This window comes from Pleuronectes platessa, chromosome 2, assembly GCF_947347685.1.
Source record: "Pleuronectes platessa chromosome 2, fPlePla1.1, whole genome shotgun sequence".
Taxonomy (NCBI): Eukaryota; Metazoa; Chordata; class Actinopteri; order Pleuronectiformes; family Pleuronectidae; genus Pleuronectes; species Pleuronectes platessa.
The window spans coordinates 2,958,086-2,983,990 of NC_070627.1; the positions used below are offsets into that span (position 1 = coordinate 2,958,086).

Here is a 25,905-nt window from a genome sequence, read left to right on the forward strand (position 1 = left end):
AATTTTCTCTGTGATTTCACTGTAAATAGAAATAAATTAGGTCGTCATTTAGTGCTTTAGTTATGTCTGATGATGATTATTGGTATTTTATCATTTTATCACAGATTAGCTGCAAGATTCAAGCCAATGTTTGATCATTTATATAAAACAACATAACACACACACACACACACACACACACACACACACACACACACACACACACACACACACACACACACACACACACACACACACACACACACACACACAAAAACACCTACTTGCAGTCCTCCTCCTTTTTAAATACTCCACTTCCAGACAGAGTCAGTGTGCATCCCGTCAGCGTCTCGTCTACCGGGTTCTTGAAAATCAATACTCCACTGGTTTCTTGTTGCAGTCTGGTCGTACTGGAAACCTGGAACACACACATTTGAACTTTTTAACATGTTGTTCGAATGCGCCCGACAGAACCTGCATGTCTGAGATGATTTATAGAAACAAGGTTTTTAATGTACTCACTGTTAAGGTGAAAGGAGGATCCGTCAGCACAATGTCACTCTCCGCCAGGTAGACTTGCTCCGGCTTGTATTTGTCATTGACCATGGCTGTGACCTTCATGCTGTCACACTCCACCATGAGCTTGTGATAGGCCGAGAACGGGACCAGGATGGGGACGGACAGTTCTGGAGGAGATTCAAAGTTGATCCACACAAAGAAAACGTAAGAGTTTTTTTTTAAACACTTCCAGGATCCAGAAGAAGATTCACCTTCCCCAGGCTGCATGGTCTCCTCCTTCACCTCGGACTGGATGTTCCCGGCCTGGACGCTGATGTTGATGGACAGCAGCCTGGAGAAGGTGGACTTGCTGTGCAGCAACAGCTTCATGCTCTTGTCCTTCCCGTTCATTGGTTCGGACAACTGCAACAAATGAACTACAAATAAGTCACTGTGTCTGAACCTTGTCCTCTCACTACCGGGGTCCCTCAAGGTTCTGTCCAGGGTCCTCTCCTCTTCTCTTTGTACACCAACTCTCTCGGCTCTGTCATTCACTCACATGGTTTTTCCTACCATAGCTATGCTGATGACACCCAACTAATCCTGTCCTTTCTCCGATCAGAAACCGAGGCAGCAGCACGAATCTCTGCTTGTCTTACAGACAACTCTCAGTGGATGTCTCAACACCACCTGAAGATCAACCTTGACAAGACTGAACTACTTTCCTTCCAGGGAAAGACTCTCCCAAACAAGACCTGACTATTAACTTTGACAACTCTGTGTTAACCCCCACTCTGACGGCTAGGAACCTGGGCGTAACACTCGATAGCCAACTCTCCCTTACTGCCAACATTACTGCAACAACACGGTCCTGTAGATTCATGCTGCACAATATCAGGAGATTACGCCCCCTTCTATTTCAGAAGGTGGTGTAGGTTCTGGTCCAGGCTCTGGTCATCTCACGCCTACACTACTGTAACTCTCTCCTGGCAGAAGGTCCCTTTGACTAAAGGATGAAAACCACACTCAGCAGGTACATTGGGCTTCATGTTATTAAATACCATACACTGAGGGTGTGGTGTCTCCTTGATTCACCTCAGTGAACCTGCTGAGCCCAGAACAATCAACATTATTTTGGATGCTGACATTTACATATACTTTGATTTTTACCTCCAATGAGGAAGCTACGCCCCTGTCCATTTGTGTGTTGGTTTGTTGGTTTGTTTAAAAGTTTGTTGGTTGTTTAATCTCCCTCCCTTAAGTTTAGACAATCACTAAACTTAAGGGAGGAATGTGGTATGAGTTTAACAATCTGTTAACACTCGATACGTGCAAATTAAACTGATAACAGACTATGATACTAACACTACAGTTTTCACGTTGTGGCAGATGATTATATTTTTGATTTAGTCGACACATTGAGCTGTGGAAAATAACTGAAATTTGACGATTAAAATCACATTATAGATGTTTATGATGAACTCTTTAGAAACAGGACACTGGTGAACAAACCCATAAAGTTGTTTGATCTCTAAATACTTTACTGTACCAGTATTTACACTTAGGTCAGATTTGGGAGCCTGGCAACTTTAAAAATCATGACTGTACAGGGTTGTTTGACTTGGACACACACATTAAGCAACATGGAGATAAAAGAGTAATGAGGGCCTTGTGTGAATCTCATGAACATGATGCTGCTTGCCTACGAGCCACTTCCTGATTAGAAGAATCTACAATATACTCTCAGAAGTGGAAATAACCAAATATCATATGTTTCAGTGTCTTAGGAGGAAATCCGTATTTAGACCATCGTCCTAAAAATGTGAGGTCATTGTTGGAAACATTGTCTGTTCCTATAATGGGTTCAAGCTTATTTCCACAGAAAGAATTGATGTGAGTTGATCTCTAGGTTCTCGTCTTTGTTTCGTAGACTCGTCGGTCGACTCTATAACTGCGGTTAAACTTCAGCTACTAAGCATGTTTCCAAAAGTGTAATACAGCTAAAATAACCCTTGTATTCAAGCTAAACTTCTCTCTTTTCTTATTATTATTCTGAAGAGTTTCATAGTTGAGCAAAAGCAAGTGAAGATGTGACGTGAGACTTCCTGTTCTTGGTGGCGTAGCCTAACGTCAAGCTTCCTGTCACTTAGCGATAAGGTGAAGGCAGCCTCTTTTCAATGTGACTTGCACTCGCTCGACTTGAAACCAGAAGCGAGGTTCAGGGTTCGGGGAACAAGACGAAGAAGGATAGGAAGAAGAGGCAACTGATAAGTAAGAAAAACATATGAATCATAGAAGAAGACAACGTTGAGAACTTACTTCTCTCTTAGAGTCGTGTTGAGAATTGGAATTAAGCTTTGATCAGGCGTCTTGAGATCTGCCGGTCGGTCCCCTCTAGGACTGTTCTGTGTGGTCGTGGCAGGAACACACCCTAACTCCTGGATATGGCAGGTCTCCGTGGTGTCAAGATCCTGCTGCTCTGGGCTGGAATCATTGGTTTGGCTAAAAGTAAGTTATCGTCTGTAATGTAATAGTAACGTTGAGTCCTTGCACGTGTCAAGAAAGTATTAAAATCTAGGGGAAAAAATGTGTAAATGACGTAAAACAAGCTAATGAACTGAGCACGATGAGGTCTTGTGTTCTAATCTCCTATGTTGACTGTTTTTGAAGTTCGGTTGTTGAGAGTGTCCTCGTCTTCAGGAGTAATGTTGGAAAACCCTCCGTGCCTGAGCTGCAGACATGAACCTGTCAGTTGAGCAGCTTCTTCTCTCTTTGAAACGTCAGCACTCTAACTATAAAACAACTGAGGACAGGAATGACAGACATACTGTACCTCACGTCTTTGAGTTTGTGCAACTTCACGTTTCTTCAACTTTCCAAACCTAAGAACACGAAATAGAACAAGGGTGTGTGTTTGTGATGTGAGGAGCCTGAAAGTGACAGGTTCCTGAGCCCTTCTGGCAAAAAGAAGCAGCAGCTGTGCTTCAATCAAAGACTGATGTTAATAAGACAAGTCTCCTTAAAACAACACTTTAATTTGGTTAAGAGCTGTGGGAACCTTCTGCACTGTGTGCGTGTGTGTGTGTGTGTGTGAGTGTGTGTGTGCGTGCGTGCGTGTATGTGTTTGTGTGTGTGTTTGTGCGCGTGTGTGTGTGCCTGTGTATGTGTGTGTGGGTGTGTGTGTGTGCGTGTGTGTGTGTGTGTGTGTGTGTGTGTGTGTGCGTGCGTGCGTGTATGTGTTTGTGTGTGTGTTTGTGAGCATGTGTGTGCGCGTGTGTATGTGTGTGTGGGTGGGTGTGTGGGTGGCAGAGCAGAGCAGACTGAGATGGCATTAACAATGAAGAAGTGCGGTCAGAGATGTTAGACACATTGCACGATTAGAGCAGATTGTGGTTGTGATTAAACTTTGTTTCACACGCTGCCCTGAAGACACAGAAAAAGAAAGAACCCAAAAGACGAGAAGGCTTCACTTTTGGTTAAGAGGTTGACAATGAAACGTAAAAACGTCATTAAGATGAAGTTTTAGTGGCCTTATTTTTCTGTCCAGGTGTATGGAAGCCCAGAGAGCCCAACGCACTTCAAATTAAGAAACACAACTTCATCAATTTGAAGGACACAACACAAGCTAATACAGAAACGCGCTGCAAATAGTGAAAAAATTACACCGGGAAGGAATGATGAACCTGTCTGTAGGTCAATGCTTTGGGAAGTTACTGAGTTCGGCTACTCATCAGTGGTGAGACAGCTTCACAAAGCATTGAACTGTTCTCGGTAAATAAATGAAATGTAAAAAATACATGTGGGCTGTGGTAGGAACTAGTCATGGTTAATATGAAAACCATAATCCAAATAGAACTAAAAAATACAAACACCAGAGCATTTATTTTTATACCAGGACATTGACACAGAGGAATCCACAGCTTGATCACTTCACCAACTTTAACTTATACCAAGGTGGAAGAAGATGCTGAGCCTGTCTAGTTTGATAAATCAGGAATTGTGAATTGTTGCCAAAATCGTCTCTAAAACCACAAGCTAGTTTTTTACATTGCTTTCATTTTACACTCAATCAATTGTTCAAAAAAGGGTAACAGAAAAATCAATTTGTTATTCTACAAAAGCGAGTGATGTGTTCAAATGGTGTAAGTTAGGGTGAATAAGTTTTAGTGTCAGGCAGGAAGTGGTGGTTTGTCTTCTGAGAGAGCAAGTGGCAACCAGGTTGCACAGCACCGCTTCCCACGACTTAGTAAGAAAATGGAGGCTTTGCTCTTTTGGCCTGATAGTTCCCACCAGAGATTTATTGACCAAGGGGAAGAAAATGATTTAATAAAAAGTTCAGATTAAGATTTCTTCAAAAAACCTGATCTGACATATTCTCCACTACATTCAGCTTCACTATTATGACAAATAAAAAAACTGCAACGCAAAAGTTTACACAATTTTTCTAATCTGTGATTCCAGGTCAAACGCCCACTGTACCAGGTGAGTGAGAAAACCCAAGTTAATATATAAAATTAATTTAGATGGTGCTGTAATTAGTCGAGAAATCGAGAAACGTTTTATTTATGTATTCTGTGAACAGAATTTAATTGCAAACAGCAAGTAAGCCACAACACAAATATAAAAGCCAAAACACGAATGTCGAAGCCACAACATGTAAGTAAAAGCCACAACACGAATATAGAAGCCACAGCACAAATGTCGAAGCCACAACACATATATAGAGGCCACAACATTTATGAAGAAGGCAAATCACGAATGTAGAAGCCACAAAACTAATATAGAAGCCACAAAATGAATGTAGAAGCCACAACACCTAAGTAAAAGTCACAACACAAATATAAAAGCAACAACACAAATGTAGAAGTCATAACAGGTAAGTTGAAGCCACAACACAAATAAAGAAGTCACAACACAAATAAAGAAACCACAACACAAATAAAGAGCTAAAACAATTGTTGACAATGAATTGAGCAGTGACTGGAAGAGGTGAAGTCACAGTTGTGTGGGTAAAGCGAGCAGTCGTTTGTAAAGACACAACATATAATTGGCTGTTAAAAATGAGATGCTTGGCTACTTGAGGTGTTAGACATCAGGTGCTTGGAGCCTCCAAACAGGAAGAACACACCTGTACCATCACACCTCAAATAGACAATACTCTAATATTCAAGCAGCAACACTTTCAGCAGGTTTGTGTTGTTCGGTCAAACACTTGTGTGACACATCTAAGCCACCGTAGTTAAGCATCATATCAGGTAAGACTGTTGGCAATGTCGAAGCCACAACACGTATGTAGAAGCCACAACACAAATATAGAAGCCACAACACGAATATAGAAGCCACATCACGTAAGTAGAAGTCACAACACAAATGAAGAAGCCACAACACGAATGTCGAAGCCACAACACGTATGTAGAAGCCACAACACGAATATGGATGCTACAACACAAATGTAGAGGCCACAACATTTATGAAGAAGGCAAATCACGAATGTCGAAGCCACAACACGAATGTCGAAGCCACAAAACAAATGTAGAAGCCACAACACGAATATATAAGCCACAACACAAATAAAGAAGCCATACCATGGATATGGAAGCCACAACAATAAAGTAGAAGCCACAGCACAGATGTAAAAGCCACAACACATATAAAAGCCACAACACAAATGTAAAAGCAACAACACGTAAGTACAAGTCACAACACAAATGTAGAAGCCACAACACGAATCCCGAAGCCACAACACAAATATAGAAGCCACAACACGAATGTAGAAGCCACAACACAAATATAGAAGCCACAACACGTAAGTAGAAGCCACAACACAAATATAGAAGCCAAAACACAAATAAAGAAGCTACAACAATTGTTGACAATGAATTGAGCAGTGACTGGAAGAGGTCAAGTCACAGTTGTGTGGGTAAAGCGAGCAGTCGTTTGTAAAGACACAACATATAATTGGCTGTTAAAAATGAGATGCTTGGCTACTTGAGGTGTTAGGCACCAGGTGCTTGGAGCCTCCAAACAGGAAGAACACACCTGTACCATCACACCTCAAATAGACAGGACTCTAATATTCAAGCAGCAACACTATCAGCAGGTTTGTGTTATTCGTTCAAACGCTTGTCTGACACATCTCAGCCACCGTAGTTAAGCATCGTATCAGGTAAGACTGTTGGCAGTCAAGTGAAGGTGACCTCCATCGTGCTCTCCTTCCTGCAGACAATGCTCCCACTGCCTCACCTACAACCAACCACACGAAAGGCCCTTCGCCCCTGACCTCACCTGAAGACTACTGGCTCAACACCACAGTGGATAACACCACCCCAGGTTGGAATTTTCTCTTTTAACATGTGAGAGTGTGATGAGATTGTGTATTAATGTGAGTCCAGACAGCAGACAGTGACAGCAGCACTTGTTACTGTGAGTAGCATCTGTTCCAAGTGACTCAGAGATTGAAGACATTTTGTCATAGTGAAAACTGGTTATTTCACAGATGTTGATTGATCATGTAGTGATGATTTGTTTTCCTCTTTTCTCCTTGAAGTGCGTCGCTCTACAGCTCCGCCGCTAGAGTGTGAGTATCAGCTCATGAAATCATATATTCTCCATAACATTTTATGTTATAACTAGAACCTCACCTCGCTTATGGAACCACATTTAAATTCACCAGATTTGGATTTTTATTTGGTTCTGAACCAATTACCTTAAAACATATTTTTAGATTTTCTTCATCAAGAATCTTTTTACATATAATGTTGCTGTTTACTTTTGAATTTCCTTTTCTTTTAAGTGTCATTTTACCATTTTCTTATGTTTCTTATAATCTGTTCTTGACTAACATTTCATTTTTTTATTAGCTATATTGTATGTAAAGCGTTATTATCTGGTGTCTGTGTTTTTCTATGACCCGTTTTATTTTAATTCTGTTGATTTTGTCTGCAGGTAATTACACTGTAAAAACCATCAAGTTTGGCCTCCAGATTGACATCACAAGCTCTGCAGTTAACCCTGTTCCTACCTCCATAATGATTCATGAAGAAGGGAAACCACAGACTGCAGCAAGATTCTCAGCTCCTCATTCCAATCCAAGTTCATCCCATAAAATCAAACAGCTGAAGCCCTGCACTAAATATGAGTTTAATGTGATACTTGACGATAAAGACCGACGAACACCCTGCGAACGCATGACTGTAAATGATAACATGACAGATCCAATAAGTGAGTCAGAAGAATTTATGTTGGTTAAATTAATGTTTCAAATTAAAAGATAGTACTGTGTGTAAAACAAGCAGATATTTGTTAATCCCTTGTGTATTTCAGTGAAAGAGGACATTGAAGAGGCCAACTGCAGCTCTACCAGCAGCAAATCCGTCTGTTACCAATCTGGATGGGACATCAGCTCTTTACAAACGACTCCAGATATGATCCCAGATCTGCAATGTGGCAACAACACCGTCTGTTTCAAACCTGGTTCTGATGACATTTGCTCTATTATGACTTTCAACTTCAGTTCGAAAACCTGCACCAGCACTTCCTTTCAGCTCGACAGAAACATCAAAATTCGCGGTATGCGTAACAGTTTGTACTGTTATTTTGAAATGCATTTCCTTTAGAACTTATTTCCTCATGTTTTATGTCTGCTCTTCTTTTTCCACAGATTTTTTAGATGTCAAAAATATAAATCAAACTGCTCCAACACAATTTCCTGTAAAATTTGAAACAAAATTACCTCCAAACTGCAACCTCTCCATTGATTACACCTGTCATAGTAAGTGGAAAGTCTTTGTGTGTCTGCAACATTATACATAGATTCACGTTGAAAGAGGTGATGATATTAATTTACTAATGTCCAGTTTCCCTTTAAACTGAAGTGACCTGCATTTTTCCAAGATTCTTAATTACTCACGAAAACATCAATGCAAAAAAAATGAGTGTGAAAATAAATATGATGTATTGTCTGAGCTCCTTGATGAACACATCAAACAGTGGTTTCCTACAAGTGAATTTACATGAATGAATATGGAATTTATCCCATTATAATTATTATATGATAGTATAATAATAAGATTAATAACATAATCAATGTGTCTTAAAGTTTTCTATCCTCGTCGAGGCTACTACCCAGAGCTTCACGGATTCAATAAGGCTAAGAATCTGTCTGAGCTGGAGCCTTTCATGGACTACAAGTGTATCGGTCTCATCAAGGACAAGAACAATGTCACTGTATACAACACAACTGAAGTTAAAGTCCGGATCGACTGTGGTATGTAGACGTTCACTGGACGACAGCTTCTGTCCTCAGACACTGAGGAGGGAATGACTGTGATGTCAGTTCTCAGGTCTGTGGTCCACATGTCTCACTTGTCCCAGCAGATCTCAAAATAGTCTTCACAAATACAAGCACCACCAACACATCCTCTCAGCTGACTTGGACCACGACCATTAACAGATGTAAAGACGTGATTCAGAAGCTTTTGTTCCACTGCCGCTGTGGAGATTCATACCAACGTGTATGGAGTAAGTGAAATAGATTATTTCCCTCATGCTTTTATTCTTTCTTGATTCTTTTCTTCACTTCTGAACAGCTCCCTTAAAGTGAATATAAATCATCTAGATCACCCCCAGATATGTTGACTTCAGATTTGCACAACAGGTGGAGGTGGAGTCGTGGCGGCCATCTTTATGTACAGTTTCATGTACACAAACAAAAACACTAACTATGCTCTGCCAATGCGAAACACATTTCAAACGTGAGTTGTCTGACTGAAATAGTTGAAGCTTGCAGGGCTGTATAGATGATATGAACTGATTAGTGAAAAATGTTCTTACTTAATGGGACCTTGACCCCCCCCCCCTCCAAAAAAGCAGAAAACAAAGTGCTGTTTTATGTTGCTTTAATTTTGTATCTGTTATCTAGAACATAAACTAACAGCTTGTGAAACTGTGTCACAGGTTCCAATCAGCCTTCAGGAGGAACCTGCAACATTACTGATCTGAAGCCATACAGGGTCTCCACCTGCTGGGTCCAACCCTACTACAACTACCGTCGAGTCGGGAACTCCTCTTCTGTGAAACAGAAAACTGAGATTGGAGGTCAGTGACAAACAGAATGAAACCAGATGAACCTTTTTTAGCACAACTAGAACAACACTCAGTGGAACTTATACCTGACCAACAGACTTCTTAAGAAACCATATTTAAAATCACCAGATCTGGATCTGCATCAAAATAAATAAAAGTCCCCTATTTCACTTCAATATACTGTTAAGTGTTGAAATATCACTTTTTTGGAGGACGCATACAGTGTTGTAACCGTTTTTCTTGAATTTCCTACAGTACCAGAGGATATAGATAATCTGAAGCTGGAGGTCAAAGACCATAATACGATCATTGTCACCTGCAATCATTCTCAAATCTTCAATGGACCTGAGGGAGTATTCAAAGCACAACTTCATCATGGTGGTAGCTCTGTGGAAAGAAATGATGAAACATGTGAATTTGAATTCAAGAACCTGGAGTACTCTACGAAATACACTGTGAAGGTTTGAGTCTCCTTCTTTTTACCGTCACTGTTTTACTCCTTTTCTTCTAATGCTTTAATAAGTGACAGAAAGATTCTCCATCTTTCCAGGTGACTGCTGCCAACAGTCTGTTTGAGAGCAACCCCGTCACAGAGCAAATTTCTACTGAATGTATGTTCCATTTCAATCAATGCCTCCATTTATATATTGTTGCTTCGTTAAAGCAGATATTTCTTTTTTTACACATCTAATTCTATGAATTATGTTAATGTTGTTTTTCGTCAATCTCATTTAACAGATATGAACAAAACTGGAATTGTTTTTTACTTCTTCCTGACTCTCCTCACGTTTGTGTCTCTGCTGATGGTCGTCTCCAAGATCTATGACTTGAGCTGCGGGAAGTACCAGTAAGAATGAATCTGCATAAATCTTACATCAGTGTTCCTGTCAGATTGCCTCAGGCTTTTGTTTTTATTTATTTAAAATGAATAAACCTGTAGATTTTGTTCAACTGATAAGAAAATATCTACTTATTTACGTTACAGGAATAGTTTAATCACTGCATTTGAGTTGAGGGCACTTCACACATCAATGGTACTCTGCGCTGTATTTCACATCAGAGGGGCGGTGTGGCATAGGGGGTAGAGTGGGCGTTCTCCAACATGAAAGTTGCCGGTTCAATCCCCACTCTTCCCCATCTGCATGCCGAAGTGTCCTTGGCAAGATACTGAAATGGCCCCTCATAAACGTTGAGTGTACTAAAAATTAAAGTCGCTTTGGATAAAAGCGTCTGCAAAATGACATGCCCGAGCACTGACAGTGAAGCCCCTTTGAAATTTTCAGGTAAATTAATTTGCTTTTTGAGGGCTTTAACATGCTCAAAACATACCAAAATTTGCAAAATTTACGTATTCTGGAGTATTTGGACATTTTGGGTGTTAAAAAACAGCACCACCTGGAACGCAGCCCCTAGGTTTCCCCACTACAGATCTTCACCAAAATTTTAACATAGGTGTATTGTGACCAGTCATACAAAAAAGCCTCGAGGAGCATTATGAAAAACGCAACAGGAAGCCCGCCATTTAGGATTTAGTGGCCAAGCTCTACGACAAGCTTTACTTGTCGTAGAGCTTTCATCAGATGAACTTAAAATGTAGGTGAATGTCATCACAACAAGTATTAAGATCTAAACTAACTCGTATGTATTTGGGATATTTAGGCTTCATTTTTTGGCAGTGGGAGGAAGTGTCATCCATCTTCAAAGAAAAATTCTCAAAAGTACACTTAATTTTACAATGTTGATTTCTCACCTTTTAGCCATTGTAAGTATAGATATTTAATTTTCAAATAAAAACTGAAATACCTCATAACATAGTTGTGTTGTAAGTCAAAATAATGCAGTTGAGAGCTGGAGCAGTTTTTAAACTGAATTTAGACATTTCTTTTTACCTTCATGTAGATGTTAGGTCAGAAAATACTGTTAATTTGCAATTGTTTAAAAAATAAGTAACAGATTTTTCTATTATAAATAAATGCAGCTGAAATAAATGTTTCAGCTGCATTATCACACCATAATAGCATATATTTGAAAATGAAAAGAACCCATGCACTGTTTAGTGTTATTTATAACCTTTCCCAAGAATGTACACATAAAAAATGTATATGCATATATTTTAGATGATTTTAAGATGATCTTCAAGAAACTCACGAGTATTTGTTTTCTGTAGCCCTAAAAGGAAATCGGGTCTTTTGAAGGTGCCACCGCCTGACTCGGTGGAGGAGATGAACCCTGAAAACCCAGCATGTGTGTACGAGACACTTTCCTCAGAGAAAACCAATCAGGACAGTTGCTGCCTGATGGAGAAACCAGGTGACACAGGAGAGGAAACCCCCCCTAACCTCACCTCGACCCGCCCACTCCCCTCCACGCAGACCAGTCCGCTGCATCTCGGAGCGAGTGAGCAGGAGGCTACTGTACAAAAGCTGTCTGTTTTAGAGAAAGATGTTCAGGAGCTGCAGAAGCTTCTCGGTCGAGACACAAAAAAGTCTCGAGGCAGCAAGGCAGCCCCAGCGAGCAGAGAGGTCGGCTGCCAGATGGAAATGACTGAGGTCGGTAGAGTTTACATCCAACATCTAAGGTTCATTATTTTGATGATAAGTTACAAAACTCAATAGGAATCGAAAGTTATATTGAAAGTGTTTTTACTGTGTCTGGAGTAGTTTGTGGTTCGTTCATTGTAAAATACCCAACGACATGATTTAGTTTGAATGATTCTTGAAGCAGCCTCCCTCACACTGTTCAGGTTAGCCCCCATAAACAGATCAGGGGACATGCTCATTTTATTTCACCCTTGAGAATATCAAACTGAATTGAGCGTCGACTAAAACATTCAAATATGAGAGGATAGAAATGCTTTATTCTTAATTTATTAGAATTATTCTTCTAAATAGGCTTCTCTCCTTCCTCTGCACCAAAGCTCTGCCTCATCCAGCCGCCCGGCCCTCATGCTGCCGGTCCAGGGTCACGGAGCGGTGCCTGGACTGAGGGAGCAGCACGAGCAGAGCAAACTCAGGAAGGAGAAAACTGAAGCTCAGAGCAGGGCGAGGGAGGATGACTGCGAGCCCTGTAAAGACAGCAGGTGTGTATGTCCTGCACAGACAAACACATCAAGCTTTTTGAGGCCTTTAACATGCTCAAATTCCACCAAAATTTGCAGAAAATTTGAAAGTGGCGAAAATGGAGGTGTCACCTGTGTAATTTGAGAGCTGCTTCTTTAGATAAGCTGTACAACTTCTGATTATGCAATTTAGTGTTGTATTACTGTTTGTTGCTTTTTAATAATTTCTAAAGCAATAATCTCACACAGCATTCACTCCACTCTTTTCAGTTCAGATCTTTATTGACCCTCAACAACAGAAATAAAAACTCTCCGTGGCAAAGCACCGTGGAAACTCACAAAAAACATGAACATTTCCCAATGTGTTCACATTTTAGAATATAGGACTAGATGGGGTTTATCACTTGTACGTTTTATGATTTATTCATTTTTGTGGCTGAGGGGTAGAGTGGTCGGCTGCTCGATCCCCAGTCTGACCTGAATGCCGAAGTGTCCTTGGGCAAGATGCTGAACCCCGAATGGAATAACAAAGTGCTGCGAATAGATACACTGTATGAATGTGTGTGTGAATGGGTGAATGTAAAACTGTACTGTAAAGAGCTTTGAGTGGTCATCAAGACTAGAAAAGCTCTATATAAATACAAAACCATTTACCATTTGGTCACCAGCAGTTGTGTTGTTGAAATCTTCGATAAGTGTAAAAAGCTTTACCCCTGAGTTGAGAACCTTTTCTACCATGTTTTCCTGAACGCATCATGAGACGGGGGGCAGCAGTTTTTCAGTTTCTATTTTATAGAATGAAATGTCTTCAGTCTGTCCAGCAGAGGCCGCTGTTACCTGGAGATCCCTGCAGGAGATTTATCCTCAAGAACAAAACAACTGATTAACTTTGTTCAAGCAAATTCAAACATTCTGATGAGAATCTAGTTTCAGGATCAGACTTTAAAAACCAGCTGGGATCCAAGTCAGACCTTAAAAGAAATCAACGAATTTAAGCAGATACATGTAAATGTTCATGTGTCGTATGTTTGGCATCTTTCTCGTTGTTCTTCTTTTTTAAGCAGTGGTCCATCACCGGGCTTTATCATATAAAAGTGGATGATGCGAATCTGCGAGAAAGCTCGTTGGTTCTGAGTGAAGTTCACAGCGGTTTGTTATCTCTCTAATAAAGGTCACTGTTTGAGACGTTACTCTTTGACCTCGATCTTGCAGGTGGTCTGGATGTCCCTGAAGGTGGAGCAGTCGAAGACGGCCGTGATCGTCTTCTTTCCCGTCTTGTAGGGATAAAAGAAGATTTTGATACGGACCTGTTGTTTTGGTTCCAGGTCCGGGAGCCTGTGAGAGACGCAGAGGACCATGAGGAGTTCTACATTTACAGCAGCAGCGTTTATTAGCAGCATTAAACTGGAAAACCTTTCAATATGGCAACTAAAGCTGAGTCGATCATTAAAACTCTCTTTTAAAATGTGTTGGTTTTACATTTGCTTCATTTGCTTCATCAGCTGCGAGTTTAACGTTTGACAACATTAAGTTCTTTTGTTGTTTTTCATATCTTATTTTTTATTTTTATTAGTCCTGATGATATATAGAGAAATTTGAAATTAGTAATAAATGTATAATATATAGAGAAATCTGAATTTTTGTGTCGATTAATAATTGAAGCACGTGAAAACAAATAAAGCTTTTTTTTAATGCTCCAGGAATTTTCTTTGTGATTTCACTGTAAATAGAAATAAACGAGGTCGTCATTTAGTGCTTTAGTTACGTCGGATGATGATTATTGTTACTTTATCATTTTATCACAGATTAGCTGCAGGATTCAAGCCAATGTTTGATCATTTATATAAAACAACTTTACACACACACACACACACACACACACACACACTCACACATACACAAAAGCACACACACACACACACACACACACACACACACACACACACACACACACACACACACCTACCTGCAGTCCTCCTCCTTTTTAAAAACTCCACTTCCAGACAGAGTCAGTGTGCATCCCGTCAGCATCTCGTCTGCCGGGTTCTCCTACTCCACTGGTTTCTTGTTGCAGTCTGGTCGTACTGGAAACCTGGAACACACAGATTTGAACTTTTTAACATGTTGTTCGAATGCGCCCGAGAGAACCTGCATGTCTGAGATGATTTACAGAAACAACAAGGTTTTTTGATGCACTGACTGTTAAGGTGAAAGGAGGATCCGTCAGCACAATGTCATTCTCCGCCAGGTAGACTTGCTCCGGCTTGTATTTGTCATTGACCATGGCTGTGACCTTCATGCTGTCACACTCCACCATGAGCTTGTGATAGGCCGAGAACGGGACCAGGATGGGGACGGACAGTTCTGGAGAAGATTCAAAGTTGATCCACACAAAGAAAACGTAAGAGTTTTTTTTTAAACACTTCCAGGATCCAGAAGAAGATTCACCTTCCCCAGGCTGCATGGTCTCCTCCTTCACCTCGGACTGGATGTTCCCGGCCGAGGAGCCGTTGTAGCTCATGGCCTGGACGCTGATGTTGATGGACAGCAGCCTGGAGAAGGTGGACTTGCTGTGCAGCAACAGCTTCATGCTCTTGTCCTTCCCGTTCATTGGTTCGGACAACTGCAACAAATGAACTACAAATAAGTCACTGTGTCTGAACCTTGTCCTCTCACTACCGGGCACCCTCAAGGTTCTGTCCAGGGTCCTCTCCTTTTCTCTTTGTACACCAACTCTCTCGGCTCTGTCATTCACTCACATGGTTTTTCCTACCATAGCTATGCTGATGACACCCAACTAATCCTGTCCTTTCTCCGATCAGAAACCGAGGCAGCAGCACGAATCTCTGCTTGTCTTACAGACAACTCTCAGTGGATGTCTCAACACCACCTGAAGATCAACCTTGACAAGACTGAACTACTTTCCTTCCAGGGAAAGACTCTCCCAAACAAGACCTGACTATTAACTTTGACAACTCTGTGTTAACCCCCACTCTGACGGCTAGGAACCTGGGCGTAACACTCGATAGCCAACTCTCCCTTACTGCCAACATTACTGCAACAACACGGTCCTGTAGATTCATGCTGTACAATATCAGGAGATTACGCCCCCTTCTATCTCAGAAGGTGGTGTAGGTTCTGGTCCAGGCTCTGGTCATCTCACGCCTACACTACTGTAACTCTCTCCTGGCAGAAGGTCCCTTTGACTAAAGGATGAAAACCACACTCAGCAGGTACATTGGGCTTCATGTTATTAAATACCATACACTGAGGGTGTGGTGTCTCCTTGATTCACCTCAGTGAACCTGCTGAGCCCAGAACAATCAACATTATTTTGGATGCTGACATTTACATATACTTTGATTTTTACCTCCAATGAGGAAGCTACGCCCCTGTCCATTTGTGTGTTGGTTTGTTGGTTTGTTTAAAAGTTTGTTGGTTGTTTAATCTCCCTCCATTAAGTTTAGACAATCACTAAACTTAAGGGAGGAATGTGGTATGAGTTTAACAATCTGTTAACACTCGATACGTGCAAATTAAACTGATAACAGATCATGATACTAACACTACAGTTTTCACCTTGTGGCAGATGATTATATTTTTGATTTAGTCGACACATTGAGCTGTGGAAAATAACTGAAATTTGACGATTAAAATCACATTATATATGTTTATGATGAACTCTTTAGAAACAGGACACTGGTGAACAAACCCATAAAGTTGTTTCATCTCTAAATACTTTACTGTACCAGTATTTACACTTAGGTCAGATTTGGGAGCCTGGCAACTTTAAAAATCATGACTGTACAGGGTTGTTTGACTTGGACACACACATTAAGCAACATGGAGATAAAAGAGTAATGAACATGATGCTGCTTGCCTACGAGCCACTTCCTGATTAGAAGAATCTACAATATACTCTCAGAAGTGGAAATAACCAAATATCATATGTTTCAGTGTCTTAGGAGGAAATCCGTATTTAGACCATCGTCCTAAAAATGTGAGGTCATTGTTGGAAACATTGTCTGTTCCTATAATGGGTTCAAGCTTATTTCCACAGAAAGAATTGATGTGAGTTGATCTCTAGGTTCTCGTCTTTGTTTCGTAGACTCGTCGGTCGACTCTATAACTGCGGTTAAACTTCAGCTACTAAGCATGTTTCCAAAAGTGTAATACAGCTAAAATAACCCTTGTATTCAAGCTAAACTTCTCTCTTTTCTTATTATTATTCTGAAGAGTTTCATAGTTGAGCAAAAGCAAGTGAAGATGTGACGTGAGACTTCCTGTTCTTGGTGGCGTAGCCTAACGTCAAGCTTCCTGTCACTTAGCGATAAGGTGAAGGCAGCCTCTTTTCAATGTGACTTGCACTCGCTCGACTTGAAACCAGAAGCGAGGTTCAGGGTTCGGGGAACAAGACGAAGAAGGAGAGGAAGAAGCGCAACTGATAAGTAAGAAAAACATATGAATCATAAAAGAAGACAACGTTGAGAACTTACTTCTCTCTTAGAGTCGTGTTGAGAATTGGAATTAAGCTTTGATCAGGCGTCTTGAGATCTGCCGGTCGGTCCCCTCTAGGACTGTGCTGTGTGGTCGTGGCAGGAACACACCCTAACTCCTGGATATGGCAGGTCTCCGTGGTGTCAAGATCCTGCTGCTCTGGGCTGGAATCATTGGTTTGGCTAAAAGTAAGTTATCGTCTGTAATGTAATAGTAACGTTGAGTCCTTGCACGTGTCAAGAAAGTATTAAAATCTAGGGGAAAAAATGTGTAAATGACGTAAAACAAGCTAATGAACTGAGCACAATGAGGTCTTGTGTTCTAATCTCCTATGTTGACTGTTTTTGAAGTTCGGTTGTTGAGAGTGTCCTCGTCTTCAGGAGTAATGTTGGAAAACCCTCCGTGCCTGAGCTGCAGACATGAACCTGTCAGTCGAGCAGCTTCTTCTCTCTTTGAAACGTCAGCACTCTAACTATAAAACAACTGAGGACAGGAATGACAGACATACTGTACCTCACGTCTTTGAGTTTGTGCAACTTCACGTTTCTTCAACTTTCCAAACCTAAGAACACGAAATAGAACAAGGGTGTGTGTTTGTGATGTGAGGAGCCTGAAAGTGACAGGTTCCTGAGCCCTTCTGGCAAAAAGAAGCAGCAGCTGTGCTTCAATCAAAGACTGATGTTAATAAGACAAGTCTCCTTAAAACAACACTTTAATTTGGTTAAGAGCTGTGGGAACCTTCTGCACTGTGTGCGTGTGTGTGTGTGTGTGTGAGTGTGTGTGTGCGTGCGTGCGTGTATGTGTTTGTGTGTGTGTTTGTGCGCGTGTGTGTGCGCCTGTGTATGTGTGTGTGGGTGTGTGTGTGTGCGTGTGTGTGTGTGTGTGTGTGTGTGCGTGCGTGCGTGTATGTGTTTGTGTGTGTGTTTGTGAGCATGTGTGTGCGCGTGTGTATGTGTGTGTGGGTGGGTGTGTGGGTGGCAGAGCAGAGCAGACTGAGATGGCATTAACAATGAAGAAGTGCGGTCAGAGATGTTAGACACATTGCACGATTAGAGCAGATTGTGGTTGTGATTAAACTTTGTTTCACACGCTGCCCTGAAGACACAGAAAAAGAAAGAACCCAAAAGACGAGAAGGCTTCACTTTTGGTTAAGAGGTTGACAATGAAACGTAAAAACGTCATTAAGATGAAGTTTTAGTGGCCTTATTTTTCTGTCCAGGTGTATGGAAGCCCAGAGAGCCCAACGCACTTCAAATTAAGAAACACAACTTCATCAATTTGAAGGACACAACACAAGCTAATACAGAAACGCGCTGCAAATAGTGAAAAAATTACACCGGGAAGGAATGATGAACCTGTCTGTAGGTCAATGCTTTGGGAAGTTACTGAGTTCGGCTACTCATCAGTGGTGAGACAGCTTCACAAAGCATTGAACTGTTCTCGGTAAATAAATGAAATGTAAAAAATACATGTGGGCTGTGGTAGGAACTAGTCATGGTTAATATGAAAACCATAATCCAAATAGAACTAAAAAATACAAACACCAGAGCATTTATTTTTATACCAGGACATTGACACAGAGGAATCCACAGCTTGATCACTTCACCAACTTTAACTTATACCAAGGTGGAAGAAGATGCTGAGCCTGTCTAGTTTGATAAATCAGGAATTGTGAATTGTTGCCAAAATCGTCTCTAAAACCACAAGCTAGTTTTTTACATTGCTTTCATTTTACACTCAATCAATTGTTCAAAAAAGGGTAACAGAAAAATCAATTTGTTATTCTACAAAAGCGAGTGATGTGTTCAAATGGTGTAAGTTAGGGTGAATAAGTTTTAGTGTCAGGCAGGAAGTGGTGGTTTGTCTTCTGAGAGAGCAAGTGGCAACCAGGTTGCACAGCACCGCTTCCCACGACTTAGTAAGAAAATGGAGGCTTTGCTCTTTTGGCCTGATAGTTCCCACCAGAGACTCATTGACCAAGGGGAAGAAAATGATTTAATAAAAAGTTCAGATTAAGATTTCTTCAAAAAACCTGATCTGACATATTCTCCACTACATTCAGCTTCACTATTATGACAAATAAAAAAACTGCAACGCAAAAGTTTACACAATTTTTCTAATCTGTGATTCCAGGTCAAACGCCCACTGTACCAGGTGAGTGAGAAAACCCAAGTTAATGTATAAAATTAATTTAGATGGTGCTGTAATTAGTCGAGAAATCGAGAAACGTTTTATTTATGTATTCTGTGAACAGAATTTAATTGCAAACAGCAAGTAAGCCACAACACAAATATAAAAGCCAAAACACGAATGTCGAAGCCACAACATGTAAGTAAAAGCCACAACACGAATATAGAAGCCACAGCACAAATGTCGAAGCCACAACACATATATAGAGGCCACAACATTTATGAAGAAGGCAAATCACGAATGTAGAAGCCACAAAACTAATATAGAAGCCACAACATGAATGTAGAAGCCACAACACCTAAGTAAAAGTCACAACACAAATATAAAAGCAACAACACAAATGTAGAAGTCATAACAGGTAAGTTGAAGCCACAACACAAATAAAGAAGTCACAACACAAATAAAGAAACCACAACACAAATAAAGAGCTAAAACAATTGTTGACAATGAATTGAGCAGTGACTGGAAGAGGTGAAGTCACAGTTGTGTGGGTAAAGCGAGCAGTCGTTTGTAAAGACACAACATATAATTGGCTGTTAAAAATGAGATGCTTGGCTACTTGAGGTGTTAGGCACCAGGTGCTTGGAGCCTCCAAACAGGAAGAACACACCTGTACCATCACACCTCAAATAGACAATACTCTAATATTCAAGCAGCAACACTTTCAGCAGGTTTGTGTTGTTCGGTCAAACACTTGTGTGACACATCTAAGCCACCGTAGTTAAGCATCATATCAGGTAAGACTGTTGGCAATGTCGAAGCCACAACACGTATGTAGAAGCCACAACACAAATATAGAAGCCACAACACGAATATAGAAGCCACATCACGTAAGTAGAAGTCACAACACAAATGAAGAAGCCACAACACGAATGTCGAAGCCACAACACGTATGTAGAAGCCACAACACGAATATGGATGCTACAACACAAATGTAGAGGCCACAACATTTATGAAGAAGGCAAATCACGAATGTCGAAGCCACAACACGAATGTCGAAGCCACAAAACAAATGTAGAAGCCACAACACGAATATATAAGCCACAACACAAATAAAGAAGCCATACCATGGATATGGAAGCCACAACAATAAAGTAGAAGCCACAGCACAGATGTAAAAGCCACAACACATATAAAAGCCACAACACAAATGTAAAAGCAACAACACGTAAGTACAAGTCACAACACAAATGTAGAAGCCACAACACGAATCCCGAAGCCACAACACAAATATAGAAGCCACAACACGAATGTAGAAGCCACAACACAAATATAGAAGCCACAACACGTAAGTAGAAGCCACAACACAAATATAGAAGCCACAACACGTAAGTAGAAGCCACAACACAAATATAGAAGCCAAAACACAAATGTAGAAGTCATAACAGGTAAGTCGAAGCCACAACCCAAATAAAGAAGCCACAACACAAATAAAGAAGCTACAACAATTGTTGACAATGAATTGAGCAGTGACTGGAAGAGGTCAAGTCACAGTTGTGTGGGTAAAGCGAGCAGTCGTTTGTAAAGACACAACATATAATTGGCTGTTAAAAATGAGATGCTTGGCTATTTGAGGTGTTAGGCACCAGGTGCTTGGAGCCTCCAAACAGGAAGAACACACCTGTACCATCACACCTCAAATAGACAGGACTCTAATATTCAAGCAGCAACACTTTCAGCAGGTTTGTGTTATTCGTTCAAACGCTTGTCTGACACATCCCAGCCACCGTAGTTAAGCATCGTATCAGGTAAGACTGTTGGCAGTCAAGTGAAGGTGACCTCCATCGTGCTCTCCTTCCTGCAGACAATGCTCCCACTGCCTCACCTACAACCAACCACACGAAAGGCCCTTCGCCCCTGACCTCACCTGAAGTCAACCCCTCCAACACCACAGTGGATAACACCACCCCAGGTTGGAATTTTCTCTTTTAACATGTGAGAGTGTGATGAGATTGTGTATTAATGTGAGTCCAGACAGCAGACAGTGACAGCAGCACTTGTTACTGTGAGTAGCATCTGTTCCAAGTGACTCAGAGATTGAAGACATTTTGTCATAGTGAAAACTGATTATTTCACAGATGTTGATTGATCATGTAGTGATGATTTGTTTTCCTCTTTTCTCCTTGAAGTGCGTCGCTCTACAGCTCCGCCGCTAGAGTGTGAGTATCAGCTCATGAAATCATATATTCTCCATAACATTTTATGTTATAACTAGAACCTCACCTCGCTTATGGAACCACATTTAAATTCACCAGATTTTGATTTTTATTTGGTTCTGAACCAATTACCTTAAAAACATATTTTTAGATTTTCTTCATCAAGAATCTTTTTACATATAATGTTGCTGTTTACTTTTGAATTTCCTTTTCTTTTAAGTGTCATTTTAACATTTTCTTATGTTTCTTATAATCTGTTCTTGACTAACATTTCATTTTTTTATTAGCTATATTGTATGTAAAGCGTTATTATCTGGTGTCTGTGTTTTTCTATGACCCGTTTTATTTTAATTCTGTTGATTTTGTCTGCAGGTAATTACACTGTAAAAACCATCAAGTTTGGCCTCAAGATTGACATCACAAGCTCTGCAGTTAACCCTGTTCCTACCTCCATAATGATTCATGAAGAAGGGAAACCACAGACTGCAGCAAGATTCTCAGCTCCTCATTCCAATCTAAGTTCATCCCATAAAATCAAACAGCTGAAGCCCTGCACTAAATATGAGTTTAATGTGATACTTGACGATAAAGACCGACCAACGCCCTGCGAACGCATGACTGTAAATGATTCCATGACAGAGCCAATAAGTGAGTCAGAAGAATTTATGTTGGTTAAATTAACGTTTCAAATTAAAAGATAGTACTGTGTGTAAAACAAGCAGATATTTGTTAATCCCTTGTGTATTTCAGTGAAAGAGGACATTGAAGAGGCCAACTGCAGCTCTACCAGCAGCAAATCCGTCTGTTACCAATCTGGATGGGACATCAGCTCTTTACAAACGACTCCAGATATGATCCCAGATCTGCAATGTGGCAACAACACCGTCTGTTTCAAACCTGGTTCTGATGACATTTGCTCTATTATGACTTTCAACTTCAGTTCGAAAACCTGCACCAGCACTTCCTTTCAGCTCGACAGAAACATCAAAATTCGCGGTATGCGTAACAGTTTGTACTGTTATTTTGAAATGCATTTCCTTTAGAACTTATTTCCTCATGTTTTATGTCTGCTCTTCTTTTTCCACAGATTTTTTAGATGTCAAAAATATAAATCAAACTGCTCCAACACAATTTCCTGTAAAATTTGAAACAAAATTACCTCCAAACTGCAACCTCTCCATTGATTACACCTGTCATAGTAAGTGGAAAGTCTTTGTGTGTCTGCAACATTATACATAGATTCACGTTGAAAGAGGTGATGATATTAATTTACTAATGTCCAGTTTCCCTTTAAACTGAAGTGACCTGCATTTTTCCAAGATTCTTAATTACTCACGAAAACATCAATGCAAAAAAAATGAGTGTGAAAATAAATATGATGTATTGTCTGAGCTCCTTGATGAACACATCAAACAGTGGTTTCCTACAAGTGAATTTACATGAATGAATATGGAATTTATCCCATTATAATTATTATATGATAGTATAATAATAAGATTAATAACATAATCAATGTGTCTTAAAGTTTTCTATCCTCGTCGAGGCCACTACCCAGAGCTTCACGGATTCAATAAGGCTAAGAATCTATCTGAGCTGGAGCCTTTCATGGACTACAAGTGTATCGGTCTCATCAAGGACAAGAACAATGTCAACGTATACAACACAACTGAAGTTAAAGTCCGGATCGACTGTGGTATGTAGACTTTCACTGGACGACAGCTTCTGTCCTCAGACACTGGGGAGGGAATGACTGTGATGTCAGTTCTCAGGTCTGTGTTCCACATGTCTAACTTGTCCCAGCAGATCTCAAAATAGACTTCACAAATACAAGCACCACCAACACATCCTCTCAGCTGACTTGGACCACGACCATTAACAGATGTAAAGACGTGATTCAGAAGCTTTTGTTCCACTGCCGCTGTGGAGATTCATACCAACGTGTATGGAGTAAGTGAAATAGATTATTTCCCTCATGCTTTTATTCTTTCTTGATTCTTTTCTTCACTTCTGAACAGCTCCCTTAAAGTGAATATAAATCATCTAGATCACCCCCAGATATGTTGACTTCAGATTTGCACAACAGGTGGAAGTGGAGTCGTGGCGGCCATCTTTATGTACAGTTTCATGTACACTAACAAAAACACTAACTATGCTCTGCCAATGCGAAAAACCTTTCAAACGTGAGTTGTCTGACTGAAAAAGATGAAGCTTGCAGGGCTGCATAGATGATATGAACTGATTAGTGAAAAATGTTCTTACTTAATGGGACCTTGACCCCCCCCCCCCTCCAAAAAAGCAGAAAACAAAGTGCTGTTTCATGTTGATTTAATTTTGAATCTGTTATCTAGAACATAAACTAACAGCTTGTGAAACTGTGTCACAGGTTCCAATCAGCCTTCAGGAGGAACCTGCAACATTACTGATCTGAAGCCATACAGGGTCTCCACCTGCTGGGTCCAACCCTACTACAACTACCGTCGAGTCGGGAACTCCTCTTCTGTGAAACAGAAAACTGAGATTGGAGGTCAGTGACAAACAGAATGAAACCAGATGAACCTTTTTTAGCACAACTAGAACAACACTCAGTGGAACTTATACCTGACCAACAGACTTCTTAAGAAACCATATTTAAAATCACCAGATCTGGATCTGCACCATAATAAATATAATTCCCCTATTTCACTTCATTATACTGTTAAGTGTTGAAATATCACTTTTTTGGAGGACGCATACAGTGTTGTAACCGTTTTTCTTGAATTTCCTACAGTACCAGAGGATATAGATAATCTGAAGCTGGAGGTCAAAGACCATAATACGATCATTGTCACCTGCAATCATTCTCAAATCTTCAATGGACCTGAGAGAATATTCAAAGCACAACTTCATTATGGTGGTAGCTCTGTGGAAAGAAATGATGAAACATGTGAATTTGAATTCAAGAACCTGAAGTACTCTACGAAATACACTGTGAAGGTTTGAGTCTCCTTCTTTTTACCGTCACTGTTTTACTCCTTTTTTTCTAATGCTTTAATAAGTGACAGAAATATTCTCCATCTTTCCAGGTGACTGCTTTCAACAGTCTGTTTGAGAGCAACCCCGTCACAGAGCAAATTTCTACTGAATGTATGTTCCAGTTCAATCAATGCCTCCATTTATATATTGTTGCTTCGTTAAAGCAGATATTTCTTTTTTTACACATCTAATTCTATGAATTATGTTAATGTTGTTCTTCGTTAATCTCATTTAACAGATATGAACAAAACTGGAATTGTTTTTTACTTCTTCCTGACTCTCCTCACGTTTGTGTCTCTGCTGATGGTCGTCTCCAAGATCTATGACTTGAGCTGCGGGAAGTACCAGTAAGAATGAATCTTTATAAATCTTACATCAGTGTTACTGTCAGATTGCCTCAGGGTTTTGTTTTTATTTATTTAAGATGAATAAACCTGTAGATTTTGTTCAACTGATAAGAAAATATCTACTTATTTACGTTACAGGAATAGTTTAATCACTGCATTTGAGTTGAGGGCACTTCACACATCAATGGTACTCTGCGCTGTATTTCACATCAGAGGGGCGGTGTGGCATAGGGGGTAGAGTGGGCGTTCTCCAACATGAAAGTTGCCGGTTCAATCCCCACTCTTCCCCATCTGCATGCCGAAGTGTCCTTGGCAAGATACTGAAATGGCCCCTCATAAACGTTGAGTGTACACAAAATTAAAGTCGCTTTGGATAAAAGCGTCTGCAAAATGACATGCCCGAGCACTGACAGTGTAGCCCCATTGAAATTTTCAGGTAAATTAATTTGCTTTTTGAGGGCTTTAACATGCTCAAAACATACCAAAATTTGCAAAATTTACGTATTCTGGAGTATTTGGACATTTTGGGTGTTAAAAAACAGCACCACCTGGAACGCAGCCCCTAGGTTTCCCCACTACAGATCATCACCAAAATTTTAACATAGGTGTATCGTGACCAGTCATACAAAAAAGCCTCGAGGAGCATTATGAAAAACGCAACAGGAAGCCCGCCATTTAGGATTTAGTGGCCAAGCTCTACGACAAGCTTTACTTGTCGTAGAGCTTTCATCAGATGAACTTAAAATGTAGGTGAATGTCATCACAACAAGTATTAAGATCTAAACTAACTCGTATGTATTTGGGATATTTAGGCTTCATTTTTTGGCAGTGGGAGGAAGTGTCATCCATCTTCAAAGAAAAATTCTCAAAAGTACACTTAATTTTACAATGTTGATTTCTCACCTTTTAGCCATTGTAAGTATAGATATTTAATTTTCAAATAAAAACTGAAATACCTCATAACATAGTTGTGTTGTAAGTCAAAATAATGCAGTTGAGAGCTGGAGCAGTTTTTAAACTGAATTTAGACATTTCTTTTTACCTTCATGTAGATGTTAGGTCAGAAAATACTGTTAATTTGCAA

The 25,905-nt window shown here is 40.3% G+C and overlaps 2 protein-coding genes across 10 annotated transcripts in view; both read left to right on the forward strand.

Annotated features, from left to right (window-relative positions):
- Positions 1-14,322, forward strand: part of LOC128449503 (receptor-type tyrosine-protein phosphatase C) — a 29,356-nt gene extending 15,034 nt beyond the window's left edge. Inside the window, exons 1-16 of one of the 7 annotated variants that reach the window (XM_053432713.1) lie at positions 2,650-2,985; positions 4,939-4,959; positions 6,700-6,807; positions 7,025-7,054; positions 7,423-7,698; positions 7,801-8,046; positions 8,138-8,248; positions 8,576-8,743; positions 8,854-8,997; positions 9,433-9,573; positions 9,817-10,022; positions 10,112-10,172; positions 10,300-10,408; positions 11,729-12,110; positions 12,479-12,640; positions 13,832-14,322. In XM_053432713.1, the coding sequence (XP_053288688.1) occupies positions 2,922-2,985; positions 4,939-4,959; positions 6,700-6,807; positions 7,025-7,054; positions 7,423-7,698; positions 7,801-8,046; positions 8,138-8,248; positions 8,576-8,743; positions 8,854-8,997; positions 9,433-9,573; positions 9,817-10,022; positions 10,112-10,172; positions 10,300-10,408; positions 11,729-12,110; positions 12,479-12,589 (2,178 nt within the window). In that variant the 5' untranslated portion in view covers positions 2,650-2,921 and the 3' untranslated portion in view covers positions 12,590-12,640; positions 13,832-14,322. Of the gene's footprint in view, positions 1-2,649; positions 2,986-4,938; positions 4,960-6,699; positions 6,808-7,024; positions 7,055-7,422; positions 7,699-7,800; positions 8,047-8,137; positions 8,249-8,575; positions 8,744-8,853; positions 8,998-9,432; positions 9,574-9,816; positions 10,023-10,111; positions 10,173-10,299; positions 10,409-11,728; positions 12,111-12,478; positions 12,641-13,831 lie in introns of those variants that run through there. The other 6 variants (XM_053432722.1, XM_053432731.1, XM_053432738.1 and 3 more) reach the window with 6 other exon arrangements.
- A 2,620-nt stretch (positions 14,323-16,942) lies between these two features.
- Positions 16,943-25,905, forward strand: part of LOC128449458 (receptor-type tyrosine-protein phosphatase C) — a 101,730-nt gene continuing 92,767 nt past the window's right edge. The window contains exons 1-13 of one of the 3 annotated variants that reach the window (XM_053432661.1): positions 16,949-17,304; positions 19,250-19,270; positions 21,111-21,218; positions 21,436-21,465; positions 21,835-22,110; positions 22,213-22,458; positions 22,550-22,660; positions 22,988-23,155; positions 23,266-23,409; positions 23,846-23,986; positions 24,230-24,435; positions 24,525-24,585; positions 24,713-24,821. In XM_053432661.1, coding sequence (XP_053288636.1) covers positions 17,241-17,304; positions 19,250-19,270; positions 21,111-21,218; positions 21,436-21,465; positions 21,835-22,110; positions 22,213-22,458; positions 22,550-22,660; positions 22,988-23,155; positions 23,266-23,409; positions 23,846-23,986; positions 24,230-24,435; positions 24,525-24,585; positions 24,713-24,821 — 1,685 coding nt within the window. In that variant the 5' untranslated portion in view covers positions 16,949-17,240. Of the gene's footprint in view, positions 17,305-19,249; positions 19,271-21,110; positions 21,219-21,435; positions 21,466-21,834; positions 22,111-22,212; positions 22,459-22,549; positions 22,661-22,987; positions 23,156-23,265; positions 23,410-23,845; positions 23,987-24,229; positions 24,436-24,524; positions 24,586-24,712; positions 24,822-25,905 lie in introns of all 3 variants that reach the window. The other 2 variants (XM_053432644.1, XM_053432653.1) reach the window with 2 other exon arrangements.